Below are 11,391 nucleotides of genomic sequence, written 5' to 3'. Positions count from 1 at the left end.
ACTTGTCCCGGGATATAAGCAATCACATGGATATTAAAACAATCCACTGACATCACCATCATTACCTTAAAATTGATCTCATCTATTGGTTGGACGGATTAGAAGGTAAAATCCCGGGATATGCCTAGCGTGCCAAACATACCTAGTGAACTTGTCTCGGGATATAACAATCCCATGGATCTTAAACCAATCCACTGACACCACCATCATTACCTTAAAATCCATCCCATCCCTCCTAGGGCCCGTTTGGCCGGGCGGATTGGAAGGGATTGGATGGTATTGGAAGGGATTGGAAGTTAAATCTCGGGATTGGCCGGGCGTGCCAAACAGACTGGGTGACCTAATCTTGGAATATAGCAATCCCATGGATCTTAAGACAATCCACTGACAACACCATCATTACCTTTAAATCCCATCCAATCCACCCTAATTCGTTCAAATTTACCTGGGACGTGTTTGGTTGGAGGGATTGGAAGGGATTAGAAGGTTTAATCCTGGGATTGGCCAGGCGTGCCAAACAGACTTGATATAGCAATCTTAGGATATAGCAATCCCATGGATCTTAAGACAATCCATTGACAACACCATCATTACCTTGAAATCCATGCCATCCACCCTAATGCCATTCAATCCCTTCCAATCCACCCGGCCAAACGGGCCCCTAATCTCATGGGATTCGCCCGGCCAAACATGCCCTTAAATCCCATTCAATCCACCCTAATCCCTTCAAAATTTGCCAGGGATGTGTTTGGTTCGAGGGATTGAAAGCAATTGCATGGTTTAATCCCGGGATTGGCTGGGCCTGCCAAACAGACCAGGTATAACAATTCCACATATCTTCCCACATATCTTGCACCAATCCACCGACACAACTATCATTACCTTGAAATCCATGCAATCCACCCTAATACTATCCAATCCCATCCACTCTGCCCGGCCAAACCGGCCCTTTAAGTGTTCAGTATCTAATCCGCTCCCAGCCGAGGAAGCTAATAAGAAGGAAGCGGATTGGCTGGTGTATGGTGTGCCATACACCAGCTATATAACTGCTGTAGGTACGTGTATCGCGAAGACGAGCACGGACGCTCCTCAAGCTATGAGTTGTACTAGCTGCTCAAAGAAGATCAAAGTTACATGGGCCTTACAGTATTGTATTTATTATATTTACACCGTTCATCTATTTTTAGAGATCATTTTAAAACATTATCGAAAAAATCAATCAAATTTAAAGATCAAATGGACCACGCCAAAAATAGCAGCAGGATAGTGATTTTCACCATCAAACAATTCATAGGGCGTAACGTTTATTTTCCATCCCATATGTTCATAAGGTCAAAAAGATCTCATATTGATCCAAAACTTCTCTTACCCAAAAAGGGTTTCAATTGTAGACGTTCAATCCCCCACTGCTTTTTGTAGTGCGGTCCACTTGACAGGTAGATCTGTATTAATTTTCGTCTCAAGACTTAAGACGAGCTCGCCAAATAGATGTACGGTTTGGATATAACACATACCTCATGATCAGACCCACGGAACTTGCTGACGTTAATACAGCAGGTATATAGCTGGTGTGATGTACACCAAGCAATCCGTTTCCGAGAGAGAGAGAGAGCGGGAATGGGGTTTTCCAAAGGCCAGCTGCTTGCGCGATTGCAGGTAATTTCTACCACATGTTTCTTCAATCCTCACCCTATCTTCAGAAATTTCACATTACGATGACTGCGATTTTCCTTTATCTACTTTCACTGTCTCAATTGCTGTTTTACTCCGATTGAATTCCACACACTGACTATCATCGATTTAGGGATAAACGATAATAAAATAGCTTTATATATATATATATATATATATATATATATATATATATATATATATATATATATATGCTTCCATGGAACAAACGGTCCGGTCCCAATCCGACGGTGTGAAACTGTCAAAAGTAGTGTGATTGAGGCAACTGATTTAGATGGCGTAAGATCATAGTCGTTGGATGTGAATTAGCGGCAGCAGTAATAGGCCTCATGTTGCCTGTGCAGTATCATGATGTATAAGTCAGGTCGATTAGACAATCCTAGCCATCCGATTCACGCTGTGGAAATTAATGGTCCAGATAAGTTTATTGGAAAAGAGTTCCAGTCATTAACTAGATAGTCGATTTGGTGAAATGAATCTTGGAATTGGATTTCTTATGTCTTCAAGAATGACCTTGATTGGACAATCCTAATAATCAGGGTTGGTTGGTTGGGTAAAAGAGACGGTTGTTACAGGAAATGCCATTGTTTGGATGGTTCCAGTCAGTGTGGTTTTGTCGTGATGGCCCATGAAGAGTGATCTGGACTTGATGGACGGTCCAGATTGGTTTTGGACAACCCATGTGTCTAATAGGCAAATACAACTCATTCACACAATAATAAATAATTTGGTTGAAGCTACTTGCATTGGATCATTTCCCATGTCAAGACGGAAGTTAATACGATGTAACCTGTGTTTTAACGGGCTTAGTATGGTGATTTTTTATGATTGAAATCTCTGTTATGTGTAAGAATATGTTCTACTCTTCCATTCAGGAGACAAGCCATAGCCACCTACCTACTTGGATATGTTTTTACTTTTGTGTTTGTTGGTTGGTCCGGTCTATTGCTCTTTCCTCGTGCTTATTTTGCTTTAGGAGGTTGGTTAACATGTGATTTAGGTCATGTGCAAGAAGTGATTTCTTTAACTGGTAACCTTGGGAAAACTTGAGAAATCAGTAAAGAATAAAGATGTAGAGATTGGATGGGGGAAGAAGGGTTGATTGGGTTAAAAAGCCGTTGGAACCTTGATAATCTTGGGCAGAAATCACGAGTGTGACTCCCAGCTTTCCCCCCCTTTTTTTTTTGGAAGGATGAATATTATTAAAAGCCCAAGGGCAAAACAGAAAACAAGAAACAAAAGCAAAAGCAGAAAAATAAGAATACGGCATCCCCTCCTAAGGGTCAATGATCCCATTCCCTTAATAAAGAAAACACTTTATGGGCAGAGGCAGCCGAGGAGTGGCGAGAATCCTTGAAGCACATCTTGTTTCTCTCCCACCAAATGCACCAAAACACGGCCAATAAATCTAGACAAGTTTTAATGCAGGGGCATTTTCACCCCGGGCTCGAGTGGGGTTGCCTGAGGCGGGCCCCACCTGTGTGAGGTGGGTAGCTCATGTGAGGCGGTACCCATGTGATGTGGGGCCCACGATGGGGGTTCAGCCGAGGTTCTAATACATGCGATGTGGGGGCCTAGGCTATGAGATAAATGGATTAATTCACCATGCTCCATCAGTTCGAGCTTTTAGAGCAAGTGGTTAATTGTCTTGCATCAAGTTTCTTCTATGTTTCCCTCAGACTGTGTTATAAAATACGTGATACTTGTGATATTTTTCAATGTTCCCTATGATATTTCCATATCCAAGGGTGCAATACATAGTGCTAGACTGATAGTTATTTCGAATGTTGTCAGACTAAACACAAATTTTGACAAAACAGACCGAAAACTCCACAAAATTCATTAAAATACATTAATAAACATTTCTAAATACATATCTTCAATATGGGCTTATAATAGGTGAATCGGGAGGTTCTTAGTGTGACTGACTCAGATCATTGGGCACAGAAACTGATACATATCAGTTTCAGGCAATACTTCAAACTATGATGCCAATTCCCTTTAGCAAAATGTCCAGAGATTTTAGGTAGAGTTTCTCCATCGGATATCTTTAATGTTGTAATGTCAAAGATGGGGTTGTATCTAGTTCCAAATCTTCATAGCCTATTTGAGGTTACTTTCAAGGTTGTTTGGAAAAAGTTTGGTGACTGGTTGCTTGCCTTACAAGTTACGACCATTCTACTGGTCTTGGGATCAGCTGGCACATTACTGCTAGTCAGAGGATATACATTGTTTCTAATATATGGACTATAATCCTCTACAACGCTTCTTGTTGGAAGTGCATGCAATGCAACACCCAAGCTCTGTGGGCCAATATATATTGTATGAGACATCCACTCTGTCCACCAGTTGTGATGTCTTGTGTTCACTGTACATAAGAAAATCAGCTTGATACAAAATCAAGTGGGCTAGACCACAAGGAAAATGTAAAGATATGCCTAAAACATCTAAATTCACTTGGTGAGGACCACCTGAGTTTTGGAGACATCTCTTCATCATGATATGGCAACACGGTAGCCCTAGGAAGCTCTTTATATGGTGGGCGTCCCATCCCCATTGTTCGCTATGGTGTGGCCCACATCTACCTATTTTGGGTCATGTCCTAACACGAGATGTCACAATTGAGGATGGAGTGGATGTCACACATACTTCACAATTGGGCCACAGAGCTTGGGCGGTGCACATGCTTCCTATGGCAGGTCTTTTAGAGGATTTTGTTCCCAAATGTACCTGTGAAAAGTACTTGTTTGCTTTGTATTTGTAAGGGTAATATTGGAAAGCAGAATACTAAACACATCGCTCTTTTGCTGTTTTTGACTTGTGTTTTGGGGTTAGTACCTCACTCATAGGGATGCGAGAACCGATCCGAGTAATCAACCATTTTTATCAAATCTGCCTCCAACCACTCCCTTGGCGGATGCCTCTTTCTGTTATGAAAAGCTGGGTTTCCCATTTGATCAATCAGAAAGCAAAAATAGGATTCTTGTTGTTCTAGAGGATCCAACTACAGGAGTACCAGGAATGGGAATCCCCATTGTTTGCTATGGTGTGGCCCACATTTGCCTAAGTTTTGGGTCATGTCCTAACTGATGGATGGAGTGGATGTCACACATACTTCACAATTGGCCCACAAAGCTTGGGCGGTGCACGTGCTTCCTATGGCAGGTCTTTTAGAGGATTCTGTTCCCAAATGTACCTGTGAAACGTTACCTGTTTGCTTTGTATTTGTAAGGGTAATATTGGAAAGTAGAATACTAAACACATTTTAAGAAAGTAGTTCCTATCCATTTGAGATCCCCTCACCCATAGTAACTTGAGAATTTACCTTCTTAAGAGGAAATTTAAACCAAGGTTTTGAAAAATGGATAAGTAACTGCATTCGTCATCTTGTTATGCGTTAAAGAGGTGAACCAATTGGGTTCCAAAAATAGGGTGTAACGCCTCGATATCACTCGATATGGGGCGTATCGGTACCACTACACACCAACGTAATGTTGCATGAACATTATGCCCCTAAGAACCCTCTTTTAAGTTTTTTTTTTTGAAAAAAAGAAGAAGAAAACCACATTTTTGTCTCAATACAAGATTGAAAGTGGGGATTTGAGTGTGAATTGAAGGCCCGAAGCGGTTTTGGTTGTTTCGGGGATAATAAAAAAATTGAGTAAACCACCACCTTTTTGCTTTGTTTCTCTTTTTCGTTTTAATATAAATTTCATATTTCTTCAAAAAATAAAAAAATAAAAAATGAGTAAACCACCACCTTTTTTTTTGTTTTTTTGTTCTTCCTTGTTTTTGTTTCCTTCAAACATAATAGGACCTGATCTACCAAATCATGCTTGATTTGTGTTCAATTGGGACCTATTTTAGGCTATTAGGAAGAAGACGAATAGGCTGATAAAAAAAGGGAAGAAGATGAAAAGTGACTATGCACTATTCATCTTTTTTCCCCCCCTCAAATTTCTCTAGGGAAATTTTGTATATAGATTAGGGACATGCATTGGTAGGATAAATCCCACAGGTTACATGAATTTTGGAAGTTTCTGGGCCATTCTAGTGTACCCAAATTGGGCTGGTGCTATTCCTTCAATTTTATTTTCCTCAAACACCTGGAGGGAAATATTGTATATAGATCAGTGTTTTCAGTAGTGCTCGTAGCATTTTAGCTACTATGCATACGTAATGTATGTAGGTAGTGCAAGCTACATGGTATTTAGCGTACGCTACATGTAGCGTGTAGTGCAGGTAGCGTACACTATCTGAAATCTCCTTTTTTTAAAAGTGTTTCTTCTATGTTAGTTCAACAACTATTTCAAAATGGTGGTGACTCGGGTAGATCCACCATTTGAAATCCTTTTTTATTTTATTTTTAAAAAGTGTTTTTTCTATGTTAGTTCAACACCTATTTCAAAATGGTGGTGACTCATCCCCATCACCTGTGGCATTACATTAGATCAATCCGGACCATCCAAATTGTGGTCCATATTGTGGATAGAGCACTTTGATCAATCTGGACCATCTAAATTGGGGTCCATATTATGAATTTGTTATGTTTCAATAAAACAAAGAGGTCACACTTAGAGATGTTTGAAAGCAAAGAGACAGAGACGTTGCTTGAAAATATGTGGTTGATGATCCAAATTCGCAGTTAAGAAATCATATAGGAATTATGCATTTTGTAAAATTTATCATATTTTTCTATCATTTTAATTAAAAAATATTACCCTATAGAGGGTCAAAGACTACGTTACAGGCTATTTAAAACACTGACATAAATTGGAGATATGCATATGATGTATTGACATTAGAGTATTGCATATTATAACTTAAGAGTCAGTTGCTACTCAGCATTCAACTTTAAACATGAATCCTGACATACGATATTCTTACCAAAGAATAGCCTGTTATGCCATCAAATACATGTCCAAAACAAAAACTAAATACATGGGCCGTTATAGGGACCTTTTAGCCGATACGTGGCCCATATCATATCGGCTAGGCTGGCTGTTACAGGGGCTGATACGTATACTCAAAACCTTGTTTTAAACCCGTTCCAGAACTTCAGAACAGCCCCCTCTGATCCTACGGCTACTTGTGAGAATATTAACCTCCCCATATGCACCAATTTGGTATGATGTGTGAGATCCGGGCCTATCATCTGAATGCACCCTGTCATGCACATGTTGTTTCATGAAGTCCATTAGCGTAGTCGGGGCGTCACATGTTTATGTCAAATGTGGACCATTGGTTGCCATCTACTCTCTTAGACATGTCACATGTATTTTATATATATATATATATATATATGTATATATATATATATATATATATATATATATGTATATATATATATATATATATATATATATATGTATATATATATATATTGTTTTTTTGTTTCCTCCATCTCTTCACATGTGCATTTCACGTGCCACCACCAGTATCTTGTAGTCGAGTTTCGTTGTTTGGTCAGAAATAATGTTTCTATAAGTCTATGTATACTTTGGGAATTTTGTAATTCTGTTTTTGGTGATTAATGGAATAGAAATTGTTTATTTTGTAGTTTATGTTTAGAACCTTAGTGGTCGAAAAAATTCTTCTGCATCGTTTATGCTTAAAAATGCACTCACGGGCATGAGTATGGGATTTATTTTGAAGTGCCTTTGTAGCTTCATCACATAAATAAATCAATATAGAATTCCGTTGCTAGAGGGTAAAACTAAACAAATGCAACACAAGCTTGTTGGGTATTGGAAGAGGAAAAGCTAGATGCATGGGAAAACTGACTGATAATCTAGGCCAGGAACAAGCGTCCCTTATCTATGGTCAGCACCCATTATGTGCATATAGGAAAAACTTTCGCAATACTTCAACCCTTTTCTCTTGATTTTATTCCAAACCAGTAGGTATTGGTGAGCCTGGTTTTATAAACCATATATATCTTAATCTTTGGACCTGGTTTTATAAATCACAGACGTCTTAATCTTTGGAACATACTTTGGTGAAAAATCCTTTAGGGCCTGCTCTTTTCCAGGTTTTCTTGTATATATTTATATCATGGAGGAACTGACATATCACTTGTGTAACATCTAGGAACTGCAAATTGATTTTGTTAGCTACAATCATCCTGTCGTGTTGACAGTTGAAGCTCAGGCAAAGCATGTTGGGCATTTGGGAGGTGGATTAAGTAAAAATTTACTTTTAAAGGTATTATGATATTTAATTGCCAAGAGTAAAAGCTTTCCCTTTCAATTCAATATTAAACTTTGTATCTTTTCCCATCTTTAGAAGATCACCACTTAACGCTTAGTTTGCTTTTGAAACGCAGGACAAGAAACATAGGTTTTATGTTGTTTCTGCTCTGGTGGGTACTAACGTGGATTTGAAAGGTATGCTGTTTGTTTTTTCATTTGGTTACCTCAGTTTCATTATCAAGTTTGGATTGGGGATTTTTTCAAATGTAATTGGGTTTTCCGAGTTTCAGCTGTGCTCACGGTGTGCTGTAACGGCCATTATGGGGCTGTAAAGGCTGTTACATAAAGGTAATGTGGCAACTGTTACACGCTATCGGGGTCGTAACGGCCTTTATGGAAAAAATTAACCATAACGGCCTCTTATGCCCCCCTGTAAAGGGTGTAACGGGGCCGATACATTTTTTCCAGAGTTCTTTTTTTTTTTTTAAACGGCCGTTACAACTTGTATTGTAAAGGTAACAGTTGTGGCCGTTATGGCCACCATTACTTCTACAGAATACCAGCTTCATTGATTTTATTTCTCTTTGATGATGTTCATGGGAGTTTTTAATGCTTCAAAGCTGAGCAGTTTTGTCACAGCGGCTTGGTTTAGGAAAAGGAGGCTTGCGCATGGCTCCTGAAGAAGCTTTGCAAGAGATACTTCAGGTGGGTATTTCTGATAAATTTTACTATTGTTTGAGAACAATTTCCTCTCACGACATCACAAATAAGTTGTTGCTTATGGAGGGGTCCATCCATCCCAGAGTATTTGCTGTATTAGGGTCCATGACAATAACGTAAAAGATAGAAAAATGAAACACTCTCATAACAAATTAAATTATGACAACACATGCTATGTGTAAGCAACTGAATGCTCTGTACCACAATGTGTTTCTATAGGTTAAGCTCAACGATATTGGTCTTGCCCTCTGAAACCATGTTTTCAGTTGAGGCAACCCATGATTTGATGGGAAAGATGAAGAAATCTGTAAATATAAAATCTCCTAGTGTCCTTGGTTTGATTTCCTAGGGAATTGAATGAAAGAATGTTGATATTGTGAACATTTTGAGTTCTAGAATGGAATATTCTATTATTTCTTTAAGCTTGAGCTTATAAAACATTTCCTATATCCTTTGACGCTTGACATTGATAATTTTACTGATAATTACTGTTCTTAATTTATGCTTGAAGTAAATTGTTCATGAAAAGAATTTATAATATATATATATATATTTTTTTGAAAGATGAAGAGATTTCATTAAGAAAAAGAGGAAATAAGAGGGGAGGCTGCTGAGAAAGCAGGCCTCAGATTACACGCCCAAAAAAAAGAAATCAGGGCCCGACAGATCCTTAACATTCAGAGCCCATTCAATGATAAGACGCTTAGCCGAAGACGCCAGAGACCCAGCCGAATTGGAGAGATTTCTAAAGCATCTATTGTTTCTTTCCCCCCACAGACCACCACACTGCTAGGACCACCATTCTCCAGATAGTAGTTTTCATCTTGCCAAAATACGTCCCGTGCCACGCAAGGAGGAAATGATCTGCCGCTCCCGGGAAGCACCAAAATATGTTAAAATTGTTCATAAACTTTGCACAGATGGAATGGACGAACTGACAGTGAGGCAGAAGATGATCTACGGTCTCTTCCAATCGCATACAACATAGACATATATTGGGAAGGATCATACCTTTCTTCTTAAGATTGTCTATGGTCAGAATTTTCTTTTTCCCTACCAGCCATCCAAACACAAGAATTTTCGGAGGGGCCTCAAATTTCCAAATAAAAGAACGATTGAAGTGCGGCTCAGATTCTTGCTTGCGCAGCTGATTGTAGAGAGAGCGGACTGAGAAGAGGGACGACTTTTCTGGTTTCCAATAAAATTCATCTTCTGAGGAAGTAGAGGGAGATGAAGAGTAGAGACCAAGGTATCCCGTATCAGTATTGGTTGGCGTAACGGTGACCACTGATACCGATACGGATACGGGGGTGTATTGGCGATACGGGGGCGTAACGGCCCGTAACGGTGCAAATTTTTTTTTTTTTGCCAAAAAAAATGAAAAAATATGGATTAAATCCGGAATATTCTAAGCATTCCAAATATGCATTCATTTATAAATTGGAACATGTTTATGGTGGTGTAACGGTCCACTCTTTGGTGAGAAGTTGTATCGGACTGCCTGATGAATTTATGAACCAGACAACCTGGTATTGGCTATAGATATTTTATATTTAATTATTTTACTATATAATATCAATATGAATTAATTAGAATGAATCTAATACCAAAATATCTCATATTTGTAGGTTTGGTGTATTACATACCTTGTGACTTGTGTACATTTTATCTCAACATACAATCTAGGGACTTTTATGTCCAATTATATAATTCATATATCTAACAAATTAATATAATTTTTCCCAATAAATCTTAAGAAAAAAATTGAAATTATATTCAAGTAAATAGTGTCGTTGATTTAGAACTGATTTGGTGGACCATTTGATGCCCTAAATCAATGTTAAATTCATGCAATCTATTGGCACTTATCTCACTAATGGATTGGTATATATTTATTAAACAGTGATAAATGAAAAATATGAAATGATCATATTTCAAAAAAACAAGTGTTTGCAAATTAACGGTGAGAATCATTTAAACAATTTAATTTTGGAATTGTGACTTGGCAACAATAGTGCCATAATTTAATTTATTAATTTTGAGTTAGTGTATGCCTCATGGACAATTTTTACGGCCATGTACATAGGGCCCCCCATGATGTATGTATTGTATATCAATGACATCCATCTGTTTTATCAAATTATTTTAAGGCATGGTCCAAAAGTAAGGTAGATCCAGATCTAAGGTGGACCACTAGTGGGTGAGGCCTTGAAATTGGGGTCCACCTTGATGTATTTGTATATCCGTGCCGTCAATCTATTTTGCCAACTCATTTTAAAGCATGATCCAAAAAATCAGGTAGATTTAAATCTTAGGTGGACCACTAGTGAATGATGCACTGAACATAGGACCCACCTTGATACATTTGTTGTATATCCATGCTGTCCATCCTTTTTGCCAACTCATGGTCCAAAAAATGAGGCAAATCCAAATCTTTGGTGGACCACACAATAGGGATTGAATTCCCACAATTAAAGTTTATATTATTATTATTATTATTATTTGTTAATATTATTTTTTAAGTTGTTAACTTGTGTTTTCCTTGATCCATGTCCATGCAACCTTGTCAACAGTTTCAATGGTAAATAAACATTATAGTGGGTCATAATAGGTTTTTAATGGTGGGCATTCAATCCTACCGTGCGGTCCACTTGAGATCCAAATCTACTTCATTTTAGAGACCATGCCTTGAAATGATCAAGAAAAACTGATGGGTGGCATGGATATATAATATAACACATAAATCAAGGTGAACCACATGCACAAAAACAATGCAAGTGCACGGTGC

At 38.3% G+C, this 11,391-nt stretch overlaps 1 protein-coding gene across 3 annotated transcripts in view; it reads left to right on the top strand.

The window, feature by feature from the left end:
- The first annotated feature begins 1,562 nt into the window (after positions 1–1,562).
- Positions 1,563–11,391, top strand: part of LOC131236437 (uncharacterized) — a 58,947-nt gene continuing 49,118 nt past the window's right edge. For 2 of the 3 annotated variants that reach the window (XM_058233588.1, XM_058233586.1), the window contains exons 1-4: positions 1,564–1,656; positions 7,783–7,896; positions 8,018–8,078; positions 8,512–8,588. In XM_058233588.1, the coding sequence (XP_058089571.1) occupies positions 1,618–1,656; positions 7,783–7,896; positions 8,018–8,078; positions 8,512–8,588 (291 nt within the window). In that variant the 5' untranslated portion in view covers positions 1,564–1,617. Of the gene's footprint in view, positions 1,657–7,782; positions 7,897–8,017; positions 8,079–8,511; positions 8,589–11,391 lie in introns of all 3 variants that reach the window. The other variant, XM_058233589.1, reaches the window with a different exon arrangement.

Source organism: Magnolia sinica, chromosome 2, assembly GCF_029962835.1.
Source record: "Magnolia sinica isolate HGM2019 chromosome 2, MsV1, whole genome shotgun sequence".
NCBI classification, from domain to species: Eukaryota; Viridiplantae; Streptophyta; class Magnoliopsida; order Magnoliales; family Magnoliaceae; genus Magnolia; species Magnolia sinica.
This window is presented reverse-complemented; position numbering and strand designations above follow the sequence as displayed.